The following is a 23,936-nucleotide window of genomic DNA, read 5'->3' on the forward strand; positions in this document are numbered from 1 at the left end:
AAGTTTTACACTTTATGTATTATTACAGTATTATATAAACAGGTTCATCATGTCACGCGTAATGTTATTGCTATTAAATTAGTCTATAGTAGTAGTATGTAGTAGATAGTTTTTCGTAGTATTTTGTAAGTTTATAGTTGGCAACACCTTGACTTGATGTCTTCCTTTTCGTAAAAATTTGGTACGAGATATTCTTGTGACATGGCTGGAAATAATACAGAAGAAGTGGAGGTAGATTAATTGCGTTAGCCTTTAAGATTAAAAATAAAACTACCCTAATTTACCGTTTATACAAATGTATTTCTACTATTATTGGCTGAGAAATGCTGATGTGGCTAGATTAACTTTCACTGTAGCATTTGTTTCATGTTCACCGATTATTGTAGCTAATAAATAATTTCCGTGCTATATTTCATGTTAATTGACGTGTTATAATCACAAAACATTTTAGTTTAATTAAACTTTTGAAGTTAGAGCTAAGTGAATTTTAGGTTAGATTCTGTAAAATGACTTGTGTGTTCAAGGGGTCCGCGACCACCGAGACGAAAACTAATAATACCGCAGAGCTCCCACCAGAATTTCTCATCAAGCACCCGTTGCAGAACACATGGAGTTTGTGGTTTTATGATAATGACAGAAATAAGACTTGGGAGGAGAATCTAATCGAGCTGACCACATTCGATACCGTCGAAGATTTCTGGAGGTAAGATCAAGTTCATTGTGTTACTGATAAAACCGTACGATGTTCTAGATTTTTGTATGTAAACAGTACAGCAGTGCTCTTATCCATTTAACAACAAAGTTATCATATTCTCTTTATGGTATGTATTAGTTGTGCAGTTTTATTTATTATCAAGTACAGGAACAAAATTCGAATTCGTTTTCGACATGAATTATCATTTGAAGTATTACAGAGTAAAGGAATGTTGGTACACCTGTGCTTTTGTAATTATAGTTTTTTTATGATTCATCGATGATGTAAGCACTTTAGTCTAGGATACAGTGGAAGTAAACATAATTATATTATTAAAAAGTAAGGTGATATGCATTCTAAGAATTGTTAACCATTTGCACTGTTGATATTAATTCAGAAATACTGGTAATTTGTAATCTACATTTAAAAAATATTTTATATCTGCAAGTGGTGACTTATAGCTACCATTAAATCAGGGTATAAGAATGCATCATCATAATTAGCCTAGGAGGCCTGTTTGCATGTCAAGGCTCCCCCTTGACCTGCAAACATAATCAATTAAATTAAATGAATTTATCCCCTGGCCTATTTTATATCTCATTTTTATAATTAATTGTATTTTGGTTCTGTGTTTTGTCTGTTTAGTTGAAATATGATGCTAGTTCAATTTAGTGCATGGGAATGTATGATTTCAACACCCCTTATTCTCACTCCCGGCCCAATCGGCCCGGCTACAATCTAATAGCCTAAGGGTTAATCAGGCCCAAAAATTATAGTGTAACAAAAATGGAAAAACGTATGACATACAGATTAACTTGAGGAGGCATATTCCAGATTAACTTTTAGAGCTCCTAGAATGGCACCCACACCAGTTCCGCCATGAATAAATACCTGATGTTATTAACATTACTATGAATGGAGTTTATTTAATCTTGCCAATCTGACTGACTTACCAAACTTAACAGTCTGCATGGTAAACTGTGAACACATGATTCAAATATTGATAACCTGTAGCCTTTATCATAATTGCCCATGGATTTCTCCCAGCACCCATCTGAAAAAAAACTTTGTGTATTGTTAAAAAATGTGTATTGTTTTCACGAGATCTGGTCTGGTGGTATATGAAACACAGGACAATTCTTTTTTATATATAAAGACAACATGAAATGTACTACTCACACTTACATTAGTAACTATTACTACAATAAGCAAAATACTGACAATTTTAAAGTTAAACTTATTAAATGATAAAACTTTAAATAAATACTGACATTGACAAAAAAACATCTATTATTTCAGATTGTACCACCATATTAAACTACCATCAGAGCTGCGCCAAGGCCACGACTATGCAGTATTCAAACAAGGAATCCGCCCCATGTGGGAAGACGACGCCAACAAGATGGGTGGCCGGTGGCTCATCAGCTTGGAGAAGAAACAGCGCACCTCTGATCTTGACAGATTCTGGCTAGATGTGGTATGTACTAGTTAGAATAGGACCACCCCATATCCTCCTGTGGATGGATAAAATCTCCCGAACTTCAGGACACACATGCATTAGCTTAATTTAATGCAATGTTATAAAATAAAAAAGAAAAGAGTTTCTAAAGATCAAAAAGTCTTACAAAACGAGTTTTCCCATCCCAAGTCACCCTCTGTCTAATCAAGAATTTCATACGTGTATAGATTACTATTCTTGTTTATTTTAAGGGATAGGTATATTCAAAACCAAAATTCTCCGTTATTTAATTAAAATAAAAATTCTACAAATGAATCAATAATAAAAAGATATATATATATATATATATATATATATATATATATATATATATATATATATATATATATATATATATATATATATCTTTTATATATATATATATATATATATATATATATATATATATATCTTTTATATATATATATATATATATATATATATATATATATATATATATATATATATATGTATATATATATATAAAAGATGTGGGTGTAAATTTTGGTTGGTGGCCCATTTTGCCAGGCGTGGCATGTGAAATATTGTCTAAAAGAAAAATTAAATGTTATATAAAAACTAATATAATGTATTTCACAGGTGCTCCTCCTCATTGGTGAAAATTTTGAACACCCAGAAGAAATATGTGGAGCAGTTGTTAATGTTAGAGCAAAGATTGATAAGATTGGTAAGTTTTCTTTTTTGTAAATCAATACTCTATTCCTAGTAATGTTAATTATATATATTATTCATGGCGGAGCTGGGGTTATTTTACCACCACCTAGGGCATCCACTGTTTGTCAATCTAGAAGGTCTAAAAGTTAAGTTAAACATATAGAGTGTATTATTGCTAACACTGGTTGATTTTATTCAAGTCGCCTAAAGGCATCTGACATGACTTTTGTGACTACTTACCGCCATCTAGTGGCAGGTAGTCGCATACACGCTAGTGAACTTAATTGTCCACCAGTGTGCAGGTTTTCTCACGATGTTTTCCTTCACTGGAAGCCAATGTATGAGTCAGATTGGTATACGAACTCATATAGCATGAGTAGGCTACGAACCTGAGAACTTTCGATCCACAGGCGGGCGTCTTAACCATTACACCAGTACCACTTCGAACTGTTGGAACTATGATGTTTGTGGATATGGACATCGAAACTAAATTGAAAGTGTTTTTACTTTGTTTTTCAGGTATTTGGACGGCAGACACATCTAAGCAACACGCTAACCTAGAAATTGGAAGGAAATTGAAAGAGCAGCTTGGAATTCATGGAAAGATCGGTTTCCAGGTTCATAGGGACACCATGGTGAAGCACAGTTCGGCCACTAAGAATCTGTACACTGTTTAGTCAACTAAATTAATGTATCACAAACATAACTTTAGTTGTATGAGGTGGAGTTGGGCAAGTACATCTGTGTTCACAGCTCGATCTCGAAATCTATCGATTGTGTCTCCTAATGGACTCTGTGCTTGCAAAGTTGAAAAATGGCGTGATTTTCTCCTATTACAAGACAGATTTGTTGTTTTTTTTCAATATCATTCAAACTTGGTAAAGATATCTTTGATTAAAAGTTTTGTTTATTTTATAAGATCAGTTAAATGTTTCTCCAATTAAAGTTGATAAGTCTTGTTTTAGGATTAAATCTGGTTGTCTCAGGATGGTTTGCACTAGTCAAGTTTTACGTTAACTTTAACCTGCCTCGCTGTTGTTTAGATAAAATTGCGTACTTGGCGTTTTTGTGCGCAGAAGTTGACTGGTGCAACACTCCTTAAGTTAATTTTGTACTTTGAAATGGTCTTAAACGAGTTCACACATCGTATTGTGGTGCTGTATTTTAGAGTTCTATCTAAAATGCGGCAAGAACGATGTTATCAAACTGGCTTTTGAGATTCAATGTAATATCTTTAGAATTCAAAGAGCGTTAAATATTTAGACAGGACAATAAAATGTGCAGATTTTGTGACTTAAGCATTTAAGGAATATTGTCTATGATTAAAGAGCATAAAACGTAGACAGGACGAATTATGCAGATTTCGTGGCCAAAGCAGTTAATGAGTATTGTCTATGGTTGTCATTGCCCTGTAAACATCTCGTAAGCTACTGTTAAGTTTTCATATAGTTAAAAGATTTTAAGATTTTTATTTAACAGAAGTAGGTACACTTTAGGTTGTCGTTTTGATAGTTTCTTGTAATTCTTATTCACCATCTCGACTCGCGGCGGTATCGTTGCGATTTACTAAAATTTAAGTCTGATTTTTGTACTAAAGCTGTGCTTAAGTATGTTTGTCGATATGTCACATAGCTGTAAGACTGTATGGCGCTATGGCGCGCCCCTTAATGTACCGAGTGTCTGAATTCCTTTTGTGTTCTAACTGCTAGGTAAATGACGTCATTGAGGAACGTTAGCCTTTATCTCTGTCGCAATTATTATATTTATAATTCGAAAGAGCGACAGAGATTGTAGATAAAGGTTGACATCCAATAATTTCTGGCATGTTTGCATACTGATATTTAAATTATATTCATTGATTTTTATGTATTTCAATGCAAAATGGTATGCAAAATTGTCATAATAATGAACTAAGAATTTGGACTCTCATATGTTTTCATTAATAAAAAGTTAACAGATAATATTTTAACAACTGGTTGTTCACGTATTCAGACTCGCTTTTAATTTGTATATTTTAGTTTTACACTTAGGTGTTGCCTGTCATAAGTTAAATCCCCTGCACCAACGTTTGAATTTGGTATTATTGTCAGTCAAACAATATTTTGGTATTTTATAAAGAAAATTATGCTAAAGTTTTGTTTTATTTATCTGAATTGTTATGTGTTATTTTAGTTACTTCTATGGCTCAGCGAAGCCCAAAGTAAATCAGCCTTTGATACTAAAATTTCCATTCTTCTATTTCGCGCCACCTTGCCCGTCGGCTGTTTGAAGGTCATGCAAAGGTACCGATGGAGTAATAAAGTACTGAGTGACCTGCATATTTTTATACTATAATTTAGCGATTAATAATGTTTGGTTTGGTGTGTTTTTTTCTTACAATTTCATTCAAAATTGTTTTCTACTATGATTAATATATTTTGATGCGGGCAACACTGGTTCTCTGGGATTTTCTTTTCTGCTCGCCTCTATGAATGATGAATGAATCATTCTGTGGAATCGTATTCGTAGTGCAAATCATATCAAAAAGGAGTGAGGAAGCAGAGAGTTCCTATAGTTGAATAATTTTCAGTCTGTGAGTGTAACACAAGAACAAACATCCAAACAATTTCTAAACATGAGGAAAAAATCAATGAGAGTGAGTACATATTATAGTTTCATTTTCTAATCTTAACTTTGAGTAGGTACACAGTTTTAGGAATATTAGTCATAGAATATACAATACTTCCAGGTACCCAAGTTCATACAAGAAAAATACGCTTCAAAAAGTTAAAAGTTCTAATTTAAAAGTAACTACTGTTTTAATTTGTCAAAAATTCTCATCACAGTAGGTACAGTGATTTTTATTAAATCTTTTTATTAGACAACTAGAGACCCTCCCCGGCTTCGCACGGGCACAGTACAATAACCTTCCTCTGAAATCCTTCCTCTGTCTATTAAAAAAACCTGTATCAAAATCCGTTGTGTAGTTTTAAAGATCTAAGCATGCATAGGGACAGATAGAAGCGACTTTGTTTTATACTATGTAGTGAAGTGAATATTCGTCACATATTCGTCCACTTTGAATCCATTGAGTATTGTTTTCTTATCGAGTGTGTTTGCTAACACTGGTGTCATGCCGGCTATGCATTACCGAACTTCGGTGGATTTGGCATACATTGTTGGTTTAACATTGCGGTAAATAAAAGCGCGGACACTTAACTACGCAATGTTCATTCATTCGCGTCGGCATCTGAGTTCGGCGATAGTAGGTAGTCTGCGTCATATTACCTATCCAAGTCACAAAGTGCTATAAGTATTTCCAATAATAATCGATAAGATATCAGACATAGCTAGGTACCTACTAAAAGTATATGTATCAAAGATCGTACCTAGTGTCAAACTACATTTCATTCATGTTACCGTTATCCACAGAGCAGACCTTAAATTGGCGAGTTTACTTTACATTTCGATTGGGTTGATGTGCTGTTGTCTGTACATTGCGTGATGTCGATGACTAAAATATTTAATAGTTTTATTTTTTATTAGCTGTTTAAGTCCCACTGCTGGGCAAAAGCCTCCCCTAACTTCCTACACGCGTTCCTATCCTTGGTGTTCTCTTGCCACTCTTTGTCGAAATTTTTGATGTCCGACCATCTCGTCCTAGGCCTTCCTCTGTTCCTGTATCCGTCAGATGGTATCCTCCGGATGCATGCGGCAAACGTGACCGGCCCACTACCTAAAATGTTTCCTGTGTTTTTTTTGTTAAGTAGGTACTTGCTCGGTTGCTCGGTTTAATAGTTTTAGTCAAAAAAGCAACATAGTCAATTTTTAAAACTAGCTACAAGAAGGCTAGAGTCTATCGATCCAATTTTAACGAAACAGGTTATTTAGAAAAAACATATTCTTATTTTATATTCTCCGGCGGGGACAAAACCGGGGGTGACAAACTGGAATGACCGAAATTAATGGGCTTTTGTTAATTGAAAGGAATTGGGAATAGTACGAGTATATAGTTATGTAATTACGATTTTTTTTTAAAGCGAAACAAATATGAACCCATTAGACAAATCGAAGTTCATATTTCACCTGAAGAAATTTCTAAAGTTAATGAAATCCTAAAAGAATCGGAAAATGCAGAAGTGTCGGAAAATGTAGAAGTGGCGGAAAACTTAGAAGTGTCAGAAAAAGCAGCTGTGACCGGACTAGGAGAACATCCGGGAACTTGTAAGCATCCTCTAGAGAACACATGGAGCTTCTGGTTGCAAGCCAATAAGTCGAAGGAGTGGAAAGACAATCTTATTGAATTGACCAATTTTGATACCGTGGAAGATTATTGGTGGTAAGTGTTGAATGTATTCATTTATTTGCAAATACGGAGGTACATATAAGTAGGCTCTAATCATACAAATTATTGGCCCTAAAGTGAATAAATTTACATTAAAATCATTACTGAAATCATCTTATGTCAAGCTAGGCTCTTTCAGGTTCTGTAAAAAATATCGAGAACCCATATTAAATACACACATTAGATACATCACGCACGGCACCAACTTGTTCTTTTTATTTGCCTGGTGTAACTATCTCTCGTGTAACGGTCTTCGACCGAACCTTCCTTCTATATCTAAAGAAGGCATCGTGTCGTGTCGTCGTATCAACTATCCTAACATTTTCCCTCTTCTATTTTCAATATACTTAATTTGAAAGATATTTTTGCATAATTTTTTATATTTTTTTATAATGCGCTCGATTCCCAGTCTATACCACTATATGAAGTCGCCTTCAGAACTAAAATCAGGACAAGACTATGCGATCTTCAAGAAAGGAATTCTGCCGATGTGGGAGGACGGACAGAACAGACGCGGTGGCCGATGGCTGATTATGGTTGAGAAGGGTAATCATGCGATGCTGGACAGGATTTGGTTGGACACTGTGAGTGTTAAAAAACTTATTACTTACATAATATCGTTTTTAAACAGTATGTGAAATTCCGCGGCTGTAGGTGCCTTATTTTCTACTGAAATCTTAATCCGATAAAAAATTAAAACGCAAACAAAAACGCCCGTAAAGTAATTTTACCCGTGGATCGTCACATTTTGTTTACATACATTTAGATCTGTATAAAGTTTTTATTGTTGTCAGAGAGATCTTATTGCATTCAATGTGTGATGGGGAGTTATCACGTCTGAACCGTTCATCAGGTCATGCTTATCATAATAATGCGTTGTCATTCAAATTAAACATGTGTACAAAATTAGTTTGAAGAAATCTACTTCAAAATTGAGTTGCAAGAACCACCCGCCCATTGCAAGTTAAATAAAAACTTGTAAAAATTGGGACGCTACGTAAAAATCAATTTGACATCGTAGTACTTAATTAAAACAAACAAACAAAAGAAGATTTCGAATTAAACATTTTTGACTCTTTCATCAGATCTGAGCGTTTTCCTGGTTTCATATAACGTCGGAGGGAACCCAGGGTCCCTTTTCCTACTTTTTGTCCTCCAATCCTTAGCTGTCAGACCATTGGCACGCGACCTTGTCGATATCTTAATATCGACTACTAGCTTGCTAGCACTTCTTGGGTTTGTCGTGGGATTGCCCCTTCTGTTTGGACCAGGCGGGAACGTCAATCCAAACTTTTGTAAGCTTAGACATTTATTTGAAAATACGTCTGTTTTCCTCAGTGATTTTTTTCTCATCGTGTCGTTTTGTTATAATTAGTAGTTAATGTTAATTATAATTTCAAGGTACTTTTGGTGATTGGAGAAAATTTCGCAGACAACGACTCTATTAATGGCGTCGTAGTCTACATCAGGCCCTACTCAAAGATTGGTCAGTATATTATAAATAGCAGTGCCCTGTGGATTAAATTTTAACAGAAATCCTTACAAAATTTATTCATTCTTATCTTTACATATTATAATATGTCCCCTGTCGCGTCTGTCTGTATGAACGAGATAAAAACTACCCGACGGATTTTTGAACGGTTTTCATTAATAGATATATACGATACTAGTATGATTCCTGAGGAAGGTTACGTGTAAATTTTGTTAAGGTACGTGTAAATTTTGTTATATGTTTGTGTTATATGTTTGTCCATATGTTTATCCTACTAATATTACCTACTATATTATTATTTTTTGACGACCTCGGTGGCGCAGTGGTAAAGTGAGTGCCCCTGAACCAAGAGGTCCCGGGTTCGATCCCCGGTCGGGTCATGATGGAAAATGATCTTTTTCTGATTGGCCCGGGTCTTGGATGTTTATCTATATATGTATTTGTTATAAAATATAGCATCGTTGAGTTTGTATCCCATAACACAAGTCTCGAACTTACTTTGGGGCTAGCTTAATCTGTGTGATTTGTCATAATATTTATTTATTATTACAAATGCGAAATTTTGTGAGGATGTATGTATGTATGTTTCACGCAAAATTTACTGGACCGATTGTTAAGAAATTTGGTACACGGGTAGAATATACCCTAGAATAATACATAGGTTATTCCGAAATTCCCACGGGACAACGGGAAGCGACTTGGTTTCATACTATGTATAGAGATGTGACGAAGTGCAAATGCAGTTTTATTTTATAACTTTCTTTATGTTTTACAGGAGTCTGGACGAAGGACTTTAAAGATCAAAAAGCCGTCATGAGGATAGGACATGAATTGAAATCTGTCCTTGGAATCAGACGACTCGAGTTTACACCACACAATACGCCTAAAGTTTTATATTCTATTTCATAGATATTATAACGTTACAATGTTACAATTTTATCTGTGTTCTATTTGAATTATTATTAAGGTCTGTAATACTTGCTGCAATAAAATCAAGTATTATTCATTATGTACAAGTTATCTTATTTCATAAAAAATAAGGCATTTCGGTAAAGTACCCTAAGATTAAATTTAATTGCATTTTTTTCGCATTATTTTGTTCTTTCATGAACCTTTGCATATTTTTCATGTTTTCAGATATACAAACACCACGAACATACAAATTATATATTCATAAAATAAAATATAAACATTCTACAGGTTATTAGGTAATTTGGGGTAGTAGGTATGTAGTTATAATGTCAAAGTAATCACGAATGTAACTTCGAAACATGTAATCTAAATAAATTATATTTAGCAATAATATAAATTTTATTGGATAAACATCTGAGAAGACGAAATGGTCCTTATAATATAGTGCAGGTTCGCGAGTTTGTCTGGTTTCTGATCTCGGTCTCCACCGTGTCCTCGATTTTGTGGATCGTCTGCTCGGTACCGTCTAAACCTTTGTGAATGTTTTCTGCGAAATGAAAAAATATCATCAGACTCCTTCTTCATCAGATAATCAAAATTATACAAAATTGTTAAATGAGAACAATTTTTAAACATAAGTAAACTGTAAAACAAAATCAATATTTTGATAATCGTCCTTAATTGTTAACTTTTGAAAATCAAAAGAAAATCCGCTATATAATATTGTTACTCACCAACAACATTTTCTTCAATAACTTTTCCCTTGCTCATACAAGAATTTTCTTTATCTCTGATAGATTGGAAAAACTTAGCAAAGCGGCCCTGTTCTTTGACCACCACGTCACTCTCCTCACATGGTCCTAACCCGTCGTGGGAATCTATTGCGTCTTCACTTCTCACTATAGGCATAACAGCTTGAGTCTTTGCCGTCTTTCCAGCCTGAGGGCTGGACTTGTCAGACCCACAAGGAATCGTCTCATTTTCTGACTGTTCAGCTTCACTCTTTTGTCCATCATCGCTATGTTTACTAATAGGACTCATTTGTGACAAATCAGGAAGTGTTAGCAAATCTTGAATTATAGGCGTTTTGGGAGGAGGAGAATTAGCTATTTCAGCGATTTTATCTGGGATTTTAAGAATTTTCTTATCATCGTGGTGAATATCGGGAATCAGGGCCATAGTTTTCTTCAAAGTGTCTTCTACCACTACCTTCTTCTCTTTGACTTTATCGGATACATCTTTTACTACTTCATTAACTTTATCTTCTACCTTTTCTACCGCTGTGTCCACTGTGTGATCCATTTTCTCAATTATGTGCATATCCGCGATAGTATCTTTAATTTCGATAGTAATTGGCAACGATGTATCATTTTCATCTTTATTAATATCAGGCACATCGTGTGTACTGCCGGTATCATTGTCGAGATCGTTTATGTTTACTATATGCGAGCCGCTGACGTTTGCCTCTAATGAATCTATCGATGCGATATCATCGTTCGCATTGCCATTCATATTATCAACATTAACGTGCTCATTGGTGTTGGAGTTTGTGACGTCTTCTATCGTGATGTCTTCACTTTTGATCATTCCCGGCACTTTCTGCAGCGGTGGTAGTTCTGTGAGCGTTATTTGTCTGTTGTCTTCGTTAATTATGTTGAAATCGTTGTTAGTGAAGTCCGCGTTGGAGCCTTTAGTGGCGGTGATTAGCGTGTGGCAGCCGCCGCAAGCGACATTATCGACGACGTATCCATTCATGGCTGTGACCCGCTTCGGTGAGTATTGATTGGGGACAGCCTCATTCGCGTTGTCGTCGTCGTCGATTTCTTCCAAACACAGTTTGTTGTGCCTCGATTCGCCACACGTGTAAAGCAGCCCGTTATCTGAAATATTCAAACAAGTTTACACCTCCATCAACGGCGGACACAAAGTCGATACTGAATTGACTTGACAGCTGCTGCCCTGTGTAATTTATTGATGACAAAGAAATTACAATCGAGTCCATATCATGTTATTAAATCGAATGCGTGCAAGGACGACGAAAATAGATGTCCGTTAGTGGGCAAGGTCTCATGTAAATGGAGTGGTGCCGGTAAGGCGATCGGCCTTTTGATAAAAGTTCCTTTATTCCGTTCATTTGCCATGTCAATCCATTTGGTGGCACAATATAATATGTCGTCTGCTTTATATCATGCGAAATTCAAGGTAAAGTAAAATTTCAGTATGTTAATTTTAAACAATATTTTTTTTCTTCGTTTCTCAATAGATTTTGTTCGCAAATTGGTACGCGCTAGCTATAGAAAAATAATTCTATAAAAATATTTAAAAAAAGTACTTTAAACATTTTTTAGATTTGGTTTTACATTTGCAAATTTTCGGATAAAATGTACGATCATTTAATTTTCTGTTTTGGATTCGCAAATAAATATTGACCATGTTTATGGCTCTCCTACAATTAATTTTAATGTGTTTTGTTTTCATGAAATTGCAAAAAGTAAATAAAAAACAATTAATCTATTGAACTGTTCAAAATGTCTACGCCCAAACGTTTGCTACCACGTAGGTACGAGTATAATGATGTCGTACTGGCGTACGATGGGCTTCGGAACAGAATCGAGAATCGGGCCCTAGTAGTGAGTGTTTATACATATTATTTTATTAGGCCCGATTCTCGATTCTGGTTACCCACAGGAATATTTAATCGGAAGTGTAACAAAACTACTCACCAGTAACAAAAGCCGTATGCATCGCGCCACACGCCACTAATTTCAGCTGAAACCCATCAAACATCTTGTCCATGTCAATCTCCGTCGGCTCTGCCACGTTGTCAACATCTTTGGGCATTCCCAACTGGCCCCGTTCATTGGACCCAAATGCCAAGATCTTAGATTCATCCATCGACAACAGAAAGGTGTGTGAAGCTCCACAACAGGCGCTCTTGATTGGGACGTCTGTTGGTAAAACTTCTGGGACATATACTGTGGTGGCAGGGTTCGGAATGCCAAGTTTATTGTTTTCATTGTCGCCAGTTACAAATACTGCTCCTTTGGCTAGAAAAAAAAGTAATAATTACATTTTTGATACGAACCCGGATAGAACCTAGAATCCTGCGAGAAACTTTTCAAGCTAAGATAAAATTTAATTCGAGTCTTCCAATCAATCGGTAATATTAATTGTAGGTATATTGTCCCAATTAACACTTACCAACTCTATCATAGTATAGGGAATTTCGTCAAATCATGCAATATATATCCTAACATGCAATTTTCTTTTAAAGATTCGTGTGAAAACATGTTTATAAAACACGTCCAATATGGCGGACGTTTTGCCGGGAGTCTTCCTAAACTTTCTCTTTTCGATAGATACTTCTCCTCTCAGTGTATTGGTAAAAAAAGTTGATTTCACATAAAAACACAACGCTGGCTGGAAGTTTTGTTTCTTGGCTTGAGTTACTTAGATTTCGATGGGGTGAAAAAATATTATTCTCGACTGGGCAGGGTAGCACGCAAGTTCGGTTGGTTCATTATCTAGATTGCTGTGGCCTACTAATGTGACTGTGGCAATTCCAAAACTCACTTTTACATAAATTCTTATGGTTATGGCCATTCAGTACAACTGCTAACTGCTGTTAGTAATTACTTTGTAGTACATAAATATACTACATAACCTAAGTATATATACTTATTTCTCTCGTATCGTAGCTATTGTTTTAGTTCGCTTCCGAACTTGTGAAAAATTATGTTACTCGATTTTTAAAAAGGCTAATGCCTTTAGGGCCCTACATCCAAAACAGTTACAGTACAAGAAGTACTTAACTTCATACTTGATTCCGTTGACTGCGGTACTTCCTATTTGAATCACCATGAACTGAACCCTACTATTACATCTAGATTTGTCAATGTTTTCTCTATGGCGACTGTCATAGCCAGCAATATTCGCTCGCAAACGAGCATATTCGCTCGTTTGTAGCACTCTAGTTTTGTGCACTTAAAATGTTACTTACAATAAGACCTAATGTACACCAAATGAAAGCAATAAAGAACTATGAACTGTGATAATGCAAATGTGTAGCGGTTACGTATGTAGGGTTTGTAGAACCAAGAAAAAAAAAACTTGCTACGAGACACGCGTTAGTTACTACAAGATTTGCGTTGTCTGCTACGAGTAGAGGATGACACGACGAGTGTAGGCTTTGCTTAGCAAACTTTTACATTTCTCTTTTAAAATACATACTACTAATATAATACTAAAAAGGTATGCGGCTGATGCAGCCCACCTGTTAGTAAAGGGATCACCACAATTTTGCAATAATTTTACTCACCAGTAATGAATACGGTGTGGTAGTACCCGCACTCGACGAAGGCGATCTTCTCCATGAACTTGAGCTCTGTGAACTTGACCGCGGAGCGCGTGTCCTCGCCAAGCCCGAGTTGACCCTCGCTGTTGGAGCCACACACGAACACACGGCCTGACTCTGGGTAGACAATATAACCATAGGTTAATGAGATACATCAATTTCATAAGATTCTAGAACTGTTACTTATTAAAAGCGAAACAGTCGCCGCGGTGACAACGTGGGTTGTAAAAAAAATGATAGACGTAATTACTGTATTTGTTTTATTAATTTTCCCAAAAGTTTCCTTTAGCTCCCAATAATAGTGATTTGACTTCAAACAATTACGGCATTGTACAGTGTATAACCAGTTAGGCCTTTGGAATTGTGACTAGTTGTGCTGTTGTCTCAAACGTCTTTGAGCAATAAACCAGTGAGTATGGTAGCTAGTTGCTCCCTGTGGACACTTGCCTCACGACAGGCGACTGGGGCACTGTATGGTGCTCCATGTCTCCCCTGTCGAGAGACTTATCTTTGAAGAACAAACCAGTGAGTATGGCTGTGTGGTTGCTCCCTGCGGACACCTGCCTCACGGCTCCGGCGTCGTCTTCCAGCTCCACGCACTGAGGCACGGTGTGGTGCTCCATGTCTCCGGTGCCGAGTTGACCCTCATCGTTGCAGCCCACTGAGTAGATTGTGCTGTTGTCTGGATACAAAAGTATATGGAAATTTTTAAATATTGTCTGCATACTGCGTGTTCTAACTAATAATGATCACCTATCGAAATCCTTTTGTTTTTGCAGCAGTTATATTATGTACTATATGTTGCCCGGGGCTTCGCTGCCGTTGGATAATTACCTTTCTAATGGTGAAAGAATTTTTTAAATCGGTTCGGTAGTTTCTGAGGTTACCCGCCTCAAACATAAATACTCACAAACGCTTACATCTTTATAATAATAGTATAGATTACATCTGTGCTAAACCCCACAGATTAGAAAGCCGAACGTCAGAACTAACAAGGGTTCGACCATGGAACTAGGGAGCGATGAAGTTTTCAAAATATTCAATACTTTAAATTTTGAAAAAAAGATAGGTACCTACCTGTGACGAAGACGGTGTGCGCTCGCCCGCAGGCCACAAACATGGTCCGGTGCGGCTTCAGCCATTTGACGCAACTCGGCCGCGTCACCTCGTCCTTGTGGCCCAGACCCAGTTGGCCCCACGCGTTCCCGCCGAAAACAAATACGCGCCCATTTTCTGCGTACAATAATGGATATTTGTTTATAATTTAATATTTTAGTATGTCACGCTATGTAGTTTTCTCACTGGTTTGAAAGTTTTTACAGTTGATTATCAACTGATTATCCCGCTATAAAGCACCGAAGCTCGGTCAGGATCCACTTTCTTGCCTTTTGCTTCCCTATTTCGCTCGGTCTTCGATATCCTACACACGTACTCGTATATTAATATCCTTGACTAATCAAGCCAAACTTTTAAGTTTTCATAGGTTTTCCTTTTCTGTCAGGTTAGGACCACTATAGCTATTTATTACATGATTACCTACTTGAAAATTGCTACTAAGGGTTGTTTGCACATTGACGTTAACTTTAACCTGCGCAGAGAAACGCAAAGTACGCCATGTTGTCAAAACGACGACGGCGGAGCGTAGGTTAAAGTTGACTGTTGCAGCCCACTCATAAAGAAACATAAATGTTAAATGGGTAAAAAGTTGTACCCCAAATTGCTTGAATTAAGTAAAATGGAAGATATAGAGCCACATTATATAGTTTTTCATAAGACCAAACAAATTTAAGATCACAAGGATCTACATTTCGTTGTGAAAGGAAATTAGAAAAAAAAACAACTAATTTTTTTTTCTAATTTCCTTCGGGAGCGTTGGCAGAAGTCAAAAACTTGAATGTTAACGTTGTGCATTTTTGACGTCTTACGAATTTGTTCGATCGTCACGTGTCCTGAGGAGAGTTTAACATTTTTTACCCATCACAAAAGTGCACAACGCCGCTAAAAGATTTTCACTTCAAAAGACACAAGGGCTTACGGCAGATGACAGCACTGTGCTCGTCGCCGCAGGAGATGGCGACCACAGGGTCGCTCTTGATGAAGAAGTGACTCGGCTCGTTGTCCGCGAAGTGCGACTTGCCGAACGTGAACACCGCACCCGTTTCTGGAAAAATCATCTTTAATTACAATCTATATTTTATGTTTTGTTCGCTATTCAAGGGCCAGCCCGAGAAGAACCCCGTATTTTCTCTGTTTTTATTTGAAAGTTGCATTGCAGTTGTTCATTTTTTACCAACTGTTGCCCACGCTACACGTTTGACTTTCATCAAAATCGGATATTCAAAAAAATTGCTGTGAAATTGTGATAGACAGAAGACTTTCGCATTAAAAATTTTGGATGGAAGTATGTAGGTAAACAAACGGTTTTAAGATGCATCCTAAAATACTCTTAACTCAAGAATTATCATGTTCATATTCCTACTTTTGGAAACCAGGTGTCGAGTATTGGCAACATTTTAAAAAAGTCTTTCCAATCTTTACTTTTGTGGATCACTTTACTGTTAAGTCACCCCTCGGGCCATCGCAGTCTACACTTAATGTTGCGTCCGGTGTGGAGAGGAAAATTCGTTTTTCGATTAAAGGTATAGCTACCGCAATTAAGAATATGAGTAGAGGCAAATCCCCTGGCCACGATGGACTCAGTATTGAGCACCTTAAGTTTGCAGGCCCGCACTTACCTCGAGTACTGTTTTTGCTTTTTAACATCTGCTTGGGACACGGCTATATGCCAGTGGATATGATGCGAACAATAGTCGTGCCAATAGTCAAAAACAGGACTGGGGATCTCGCAGATAAGAACAATTACAGACCCATTTCGTTGGCAACTGTAATAGCCAAGGTGTTTGATAGTGTGCTTAATACGCAGTTAAGTAATTTTATTAAACTGCATGACAACCAGTTCGGATTTAAACCCAAATTGTCAACAGAAAGCGCTATATTGTGTCTTAAGCACACTGTCAATTACTACACGGAGCGCAAAACGCCGGTCTTCGGATGCTTTCTAGACCTGTCGAAGGCGTTTGACCTGGTTTCCTACGACATCCTATGGGAGAAGCTTAAAAACTCCAATTTACCGGTTGAGCTTTTAAATATTTTTAGGTATTGGTACGGAAATCAGGTCAATAGCGTGAAATGGGGGAGGGCGTTATCTGAACCATACAGGTTGGAGTGTGGGGTGAGGCACGGGGGTTATCGTCGCCTACACTCTTCAACCTGTACGTAAATGAGTTAATAGAGGAGCTCAGCAGCGCCAGTGTCGGCTGTTGCATAGACGGCGTCTGCGTCAACAACATCAGCTACGCGGACGACATGGCGCTGCTGAGTGCGTCTATCTGTGGGCTGCGGACTTTGGTGGCAAAATGTGAATTGTACGCACTCTCTCACGGCTTAGTGTATAATGCCAAGAAAAGCCAAGTTATGGTCTTTGGGGCTGGGAGTAAACAATATGACCAAATACCACCTGTAAGACTCAATAATAATATATTGCAGAGAGTGTACAATTTTAAATACCTTGGTCATGTGTTGACTCCCGACCTAAAGGACGACAGTGACATAGAGAGGGAACGGAGGGCGTTGTCAGTGAGAGCGAATATGTTGGCTCGCAGGTTTGCACGATGTTCTAAAGGAGTTAAAATTACCCTATTCAAAGCGTTTTGCACATCTTTTTACACGTGTAGCCTGTGGGCTGGATACACTCAAAAAGCTTACAACGCCCTTCGTGTGCAGTACAACAACGCGTTCAGGGTGCTGCTGGGGCGGCCACGCTTCTGTAGCGCATCAGGGATGTTCGCGGAAGCGCAAGTGGACTGCTTCTACGCTACTATGCGTAAGCGATGCGCGTCCCTGGTACGCAGGGTGCGGGGGAGCGCCAACAGCATCCTGAACATGATAGCGAAAAGACTGGACTGCGTATATGTTCAACATGCTTGTGCCATCTCGGGGGGAATGGTGCAGGAATGGCCATTGTAATTTCTAATTTTTTATTCAATTATTTAATGTAAATTTTATTATTAATTAATTATTTATTATTTTATTTATATTTCAATTATTTTATCTATATCTCAATATTGTTAAATTCGAATTTTACTAACCTAGTTTTTATAAGTTTTACTAACAAATTATGAGTCTTTGTTACTTGAAAATAAATAAATTCATTCATTCATTCATTCATTCATTCATTCATTCATTCATTCATTCATTCATTCATTCATTCATTCATTTACGTAAGTACATAATTAAAACTTAGATTTTATTCCATCTTGTTTAGGCGTCTACCCCAGAACTCCCCTTACACCCATGCCCCTTCTCTAAACTTCCTAAGGTCATAAATAAATTCGCCGAACTAGTATTTGTTCTCGGCTAAGAACATAAATCATTACGCGCAATAACATAATTCTACATTCCAAATAATAGGTTGAGCCTTAGCTAATGGAAATTAATTTGCATATGCCATATTACTGGACGACTGTGACGCATTTCTGAGAAATGCTACCATCACCCATTAAGGAAAATTGTGACGCAAGTGACCTGAAATTATAAGCGGGACATTTGTACACACATCACGCTTGAATAATGTGTTTTTTTTTTAAATTAAGTTTGGTAGTTTTCAGAAAGATTTTTTATCCTTATCCTCCTTACATAAAATGAAATAAAATCCTCTGCCGTGTTTGTGTGTTCGCGATATACTCCTTTCTTTTTCTAATTTAGCCGTATTATGTTTTTATCCGAGCGACGGGACGGGCCACTAGTATAATATTCTAAAGTTCATTTTTCACTTTACTCCTTAACCACCAGTTTGCATGTTGGCTCACGGCCTATCATTCCAGAACCACAGCAATGGCCAAGGGGAGAAGAAAATGACTCCTTGACATTCGAAAATTGACATCAGTTAGTTTTGTTAAGGTTTTTAGTCATAAAGCCCACGAATAAGCCGTGTACTCGAACCATCACGCAGACGAAGGGATATCGTAGCCCAACTACTTATTTCATAGCACGAAATTTCCGTTCCACGAAACCAAAGTGACCCTGGATTTGGTAGCTACAGCCTAATCTACCTTGATTGATATCATGTCTGAATTAATGGACCTTTTGTTCGCGCGAAAATGAAAATTGTAAAGTTGGTTGCACCAATCAACTTTCACGATAACTTTAACCTGCGCAGAAAAGTAAAAAGTACGGCGTTTTGTCTATACGTCGTCGGCAGAGCGCGCTGGTTATAGTCAATGTCATAGATGGCTGGTGCCACTCATCCCTAGTCTGTAATGACCGAAATTTATGCTAAGTATGGTAATGTTAGTGTCGGGTAAAAATTGTTTCTGTGTTAGTTTATGTTGGCAGTATTTCGGTCTAGGTAATTTAAGGTTTTAGTTTTAAGGTAGTTATTTTAAAAAATACCGTCTTCAATATGATATAGGGATTTTACTTAGGATAAATTACCACAGCCTGCTTTTGAATGTGTGTCAAGTATAAGCTCTCTTTTTAAATAATTAACTTACAGCTGAAGTAAATGAGGTGTTAAACATATTTAAATTACCACGATTTAAATCACTATTATCAGACCCTTGTAATACTCGTACACTAATCTGAGTTCTGGATAGATGACAGAAAAGAAGACGTCATCAAAAACATGCTGTAAAAAAAACAAAGTCTCGCAGCACAGTTTTTCTACCGTAAAAAGTTGTGAGATCCATGTATCTAATACCAAGTCGATTAATTTATTTAGTACCTACTTAAGGGATCTTCTGTCTTAAGTTAAAATCAATTAAATACGTTAGCAATATTGGCCGTATCACGTGTGGTGACCGATAAAACCTAGTGACCAAAGAGGAAACCTTTTTTTTTTTTAAAATTAAAACTGGACTTTTTCTATAATTCTATGTCGATGCATTTTTATTATTAAACTGCATGTTTTTCACAATATCCACGTGTACTACATTACCATATGCAGGTAATAACAATAATTATGCCACATCGCACGCAACGTTTCCGCACGCTATGCCAGCGATGCTATGCGCTAAAATTCACTGACCTATGTATTGTAGTAAACGTGGACAACACACTCTTCTATTTATGTAAGCATTCTATTTCTAATTTGAAAATTTCCTCAGCGGCTATATTTAGAATAATTGACTCGTCAAGGAGTATGGTATCATTCATTCAATATCAAATCGCTATCGAAGCTTGGACATTTTTCTTTCATTTACGGAAATAATAGTCTGACTACGAGAAATGAAATGATGTTAACGAACAATTTAATCCATACATTTTGAGAACATTACTGAATCATCGTGCTATTTGCTATATAAAATATTAAAGCTATATAGCTGAGACATGGATGTAAAACTTCAACTCTGTGAAGCATCAAATTAAAAAGAAAAAAATATAAATAAATAAACCACTAAATAAATGAAAAAAATTAAATCTTTCCGTGCAACCGGGAAAAAAGTTTAAGTTTCTTTTTTCAAAAATGCCATTCAATATATTGTTTGTTACTAATTTACATGGTCACACGGAGCCGTTTCGATCTATGTACTCGTGTTGTAATGTAATATCACATATAAAATTTGGAAATGATTGCCTAGTTCAATACATTTACATAAATTAATACTTCAGTCACACAACAATTTTATCTTTGCAAATTGCAGTCATAAAGTACCGCGTTTGTTTTACAACGACTATAACTATATACTAATAAAATAATACTAACTATAAACTAACAATAGACAATCAACAGATTTTAGTTTTTAATCTAAACAAATATTCTGAACATGCATACGGCGTTACTTGCCATTTCGTTTTACTATTTTAATCTGTGTTTTAATCGATGTTCCAAATCCAAATATACTTTTTAAACCACTAAACCTATGTCACCTGGATGCCAGGTAGGTAATATATTGCCGGTCATGTCGGCAGTGGCTCACCACCGTTCCAAATTCAAACAGATTATTTTCTTTTTAATTCACAATAACCTATGTGTCACCTGGTATTTCGTCGGTCATGTTGGTAGTGGCTCACCGTCTGACCATCGCGGCGGGCGGCCGAGCCGTGACTGACCACTGCCCACATGCCACCCCCATTAAAACCACCACCGATAACCTGGGGTTGTGGATTAGGGTGACTGGAAAGATACTCTGGTAAATTATTATGTTTCAAAGAAATAAAGTGTACAAAATAATATAGAAGGCAAAATACTATGGACTGGTATCATTAGTGTTGAACAATTAACCTTCAGTAATGGAGAGTCATTTCAAGAAGAGGAAAGAAGAATAAACTGTAAAAGCAGATGTCTTCTGTTTGTGGCCAGATAAAGAACAAAGTGGTGTAAAGGTGAGTCCGAAATATTTAACAAAATATTACATTGTTCTCAGCGTTAATGACAACACGAACATTAACTTTTCTTGACGAAACGAAATTTCCTGTAAAACTGTAACTTGATTCCGTGACCAAGTTATTCTCGCGCCACCTTCAGATGAAGTTTTAAACTAGCAAACAAAATTTTGTGCTAAAATAGTTAGTATGAATATGGATTTTATCTCGTTAGTGCTCTATGATTGGAGCACTAACACATAAGAACTATCCGGAATCATACAAATTTGTCCATTATCCATGTTCATATCTTCATTGAATAACTCGTAGCTCGTAGCACAGGTTCCGTAGTACGTCGTAGCCTCGTAGCGATATGCTTTGTCTAAATGTTGATGGCGATAGAGATTCTTTGAGACAGACACGATTACCTGTCTCAAAGAAGCCCCATCGCCATACAGCGCAGTATGCACGTTTATTGGGAACCTTTGGTCCAGGCATGATGAGGGTAGCCAGTTATAAAATCAAAATTAAATCATTTATTCAGAAATTAGGCCTTCAAAGGCACTTTTTCAATTCATATTCTAAATTAAATGTTATTTACCAAAACTACTAGCGTTTCGGAACGACCACTGTTGAGAAGAAATGCCGAAAGAAACTCATTCAAACAATACATAAATAAACATATTGACTTAGCACGTTGCGGATTCTTTAATGTAAACATCTTGACAAATCATATTGCGTATTCTTGTTATACTCTGTACACTTTGTTCAAGAAGCATGTTACGGGTACGTTTTTTAAAAACCTTTGTTCTTAGGAAGGTCAGAATATCTATTAAATAAATTCCTAAAATCATACTACAAAATCTCTAATACGTTCTTGTCATTTAAAGCCATTTTGCGGGAAGTAAAGGGGCTTTAAATGAACTCTTCTCACACTTGGTCACATAGTAATTATTTAAGCACTTGAAGCTGGCAGACAAGTCGAGTGCAACGAAGCTTAATCTCAAATCAATACGGTCAAGGTTCAGTAATAGAGGTCTTTTTTATTTACTTTACGGCGTGTGCCATAATTCAAGGGCGCGATTGCAAATTGTTAGGAGCGTTACTCATTTTGACATATTTTCTTTATTAACTCAAATTAAGGCATTTACTCTCTCTGGCTACAAACGGAGTTTTTAGAGATAGATAGATGAACTCTTTATTAGGTACAGCATTTAGTAATGAGTCATAGTATACCTAAGTCATAAAAAGGTATTCAAACATACAATGTTGAAATATAAAAATTCAATAACGTATATCCACAGATATAAAAACTTAACTTATGTTTTTAAATCTGTACGTACGTATATCAATTTATTTTGTTTAGTCTAACAACTGTCAATAAACCGAAAATGCTTAATCTATAGAACGGTCAAAATTCCCACGAGTTCATTCTAAATCTAATCCTAGGCAATTATTTATTAAATCCAAGTTCAGAAACCTGTGATTTTCGAAGTTCATTACTATGGGGTAAACGCTCGATTATATTGTGTGGAACGGAACGTCTTGACGGGTAGTATACCTACTTGGCACCGATAACGTAACCTCTATGCATATTTAATTAACAAGTTGCGTGGTTCGAACCGGAGCCAATGAACTGTTCCCGTGGACGCAGAAATGTATTTCTTTTCTTATAAAAAATAAAATCTTCCGCAGTTCCGCCCGCGGCAAAATGGGTTGCGTTTGTCATACAAATTTCCACACACGTCTGTGGAGTTAAAATTTTTAAAAAAAAGTCAATGTTATATGCATATCAAATACAATATCAAAATACATTTGCATTTTTAACATGTATGGAAGTATATAAAAGTAAGTAGTATTAGATTAGATAGGAAGTGTGGATATTCGCCGCCTATTAGTATTCTCTCCGAGAAAGCTGGTACTTAACTTGTTTGATAAATTTGTATGGTAAAATCTTGTACTAAGTATGTTGTTCATCCAGTGTAATCAATTTAACCAAATAAATATGCTATTAACATTATAAGTGCGAAAGTTTGTGAGAATGTACGTGTGTATGTAGGTTTATAACTCTTTCACGCAAAATTTACTGGACGGATTGTTATGAAATTTGGTACATGAGATTAGGTTACTTTTTATATGAAATTTCTACTGAAGCGAAGCCCCGGGGCGAAGCTAGTATGTATATATATCGAATGTTGAAGGGGTGGTGGCGAGCCGGAAGATCCCAAATAATACGTAGTCTAGCATCATAAAACAGCACCAATTGACGTGTACCTAAACCACATAGGTACAATCTCAATTTTTTTCGCCTGATAGAATCTCGCGTGAGGACTAACAATTTACAGTGTTCAGCTACGTCATGTCAGGGCTAATCTATCGCTGAGTTAGTCATATCTAGGAAACCTAGCTAAGCAATAGACTAACGTCAATTTTATGCTATTACGTTACGTAATCAATGGATAATGTTGTCACATGTCATTACTCAACTTATTTAAAAAAATCTAATAATTTAATATATTTCAACGTACGACTTTTTGTCGATTTTATAATTTTAAAAATGATTGAAAGTACCTGTAAAGTTATTACAATCCCATGAGATTTGTATTATTATTAAGTTTTCTATAT

At 36.4% G+C, this 23,936-nt stretch overlaps 3 protein-coding genes across 3 annotated transcripts; 2 read left to right on the forward strand and 1 right to left on the reverse strand.

The window, feature by feature from the left end:
• Positions 1-114: 114 nt before the first annotated feature.
• On the forward strand, positions 115-4,999 carry LOC128670579 (eukaryotic translation initiation factor 4E-like). Its single transcript, XM_053746353.1, has 5 exons — positions 115-231; positions 525-703; positions 1,994-2,171; positions 2,793-2,880; positions 3,387-4,999. The coding sequence occupies exons 1-5, from the start codon at positions 202-204 to the stop codon at positions 3,542-3,544; spliced, it is 633 nt and encodes a 210-aa protein (XP_053602328.1). The 5' UTR covers positions 115-201; the 3' UTR covers positions 3,545-4,999.
• Positions 5,000-5,343: 344 nt separating this feature from the next.
• LOC128670869 (eukaryotic translation initiation factor 4E-1A-like) lies at positions 5,344-9,692 on the forward strand. The gene is made up of 5 exons (XM_053746884.1): positions 5,344-5,502; positions 6,887-7,185; positions 7,601-7,775; positions 8,593-8,677; positions 9,459-9,692. Exons 1-5 carry the CDS (start codon positions 5,482-5,484, stop codon positions 9,590-9,592), a joined length of 714 nt encoding a protein of 237 aa, XP_053602859.1. The 5' UTR covers positions 5,344-5,481; the 3' UTR covers positions 9,593-9,692.
• Positions 9,693-9,794: 102 nt separating this feature from the next.
• LOC128670868 (probable E3 ubiquitin-protein ligase HERC3) lies at positions 9,795-21,264 on the reverse strand. The gene is made up of 8 exons (XM_053746883.2): positions 20,986-21,264; positions 15,985-16,110; positions 15,027-15,182; positions 14,473-14,631; positions 13,914-14,066; positions 12,319-12,642; positions 10,330-11,475; positions 9,795-10,142 (listed from the first exon to the last, which is right to left on the reverse strand). Exons 1-8 carry the CDS (start codon positions 21,002-21,004, stop codon positions 10,030-10,032), a joined length of 2,196 nt encoding a protein of 731 aa, XP_053602858.1. The 5' UTR covers positions 21,005-21,264; the 3' UTR covers positions 9,795-10,029.
• Positions 21,265-23,936: the final 2,672 nt, after the last annotated feature.

This window comes from Plodia interpunctella, chromosome 6, assembly GCF_027563975.2.
Source record: "Plodia interpunctella isolate USDA-ARS_2022_Savannah chromosome 6, ilPloInte3.2, whole genome shotgun sequence".
NCBI classification, from domain to species: Eukaryota; Metazoa; Arthropoda; class Insecta; order Lepidoptera; family Pyralidae; genus Plodia; species Plodia interpunctella.

Excerpts from the sequence above, each read along its gene's own strand:
- LOC128670579 (XM_053746353.1), top strand. The coding sequence starts at position 202 with ATGGCTGGAAATAATACAGAAGAAGTGGAG. Across the intron at positions 232-524 it reads ATAATACAGAAGAAGTGGAG|GGGTCCGCGACCACCGAGAC; the intron begins GTAGATTAATTG and ends TGTGTGTTCAAG. Across the intron at positions 2,881-3,386 it reads AGCAAAGATTGATAAGATTG|GTATTTGGACGGCAGACACA; the intron begins GTAAGTTTTCTT and ends TTTGTTTTTCAG.
- LOC128670869 (XM_053746884.1), top strand. The coding sequence starts at position 5,482 with ATGAGGAAAAAATCAATGAGA. Across the intron at positions 7,186-7,600 it reads ACCGTGGAAGATTATTGGTG|TCTATACCACTATATGAAGT; the intron begins GTAAGTGTTGAA and ends CTCGATTCCCAG. Across the intron at positions 7,776-8,592 it reads ACAGGATTTGGTTGGACACT|GTACTTTTGGTGATTGGAGA; the intron begins GTGAGTGTTAAA and ends TATAATTTCAAG.
- LOC128670868 (XM_053746883.2), bottom strand. Across the intron at positions 14,067-14,472 it reads CCACACAGCCATACTCACTG|AGTCAGGCCGTGTGTTCGTG; the intron begins GTTTGTTCTTCA and ends TTGTCTACCCAG. Across the intron at positions 11,476-12,318 it reads GCATACGGCTTTTGTTACTG|ATAACGGGCTGCTTTACACG; the intron begins GTGAGTAGTTTT and ends TGAATATTTCAG.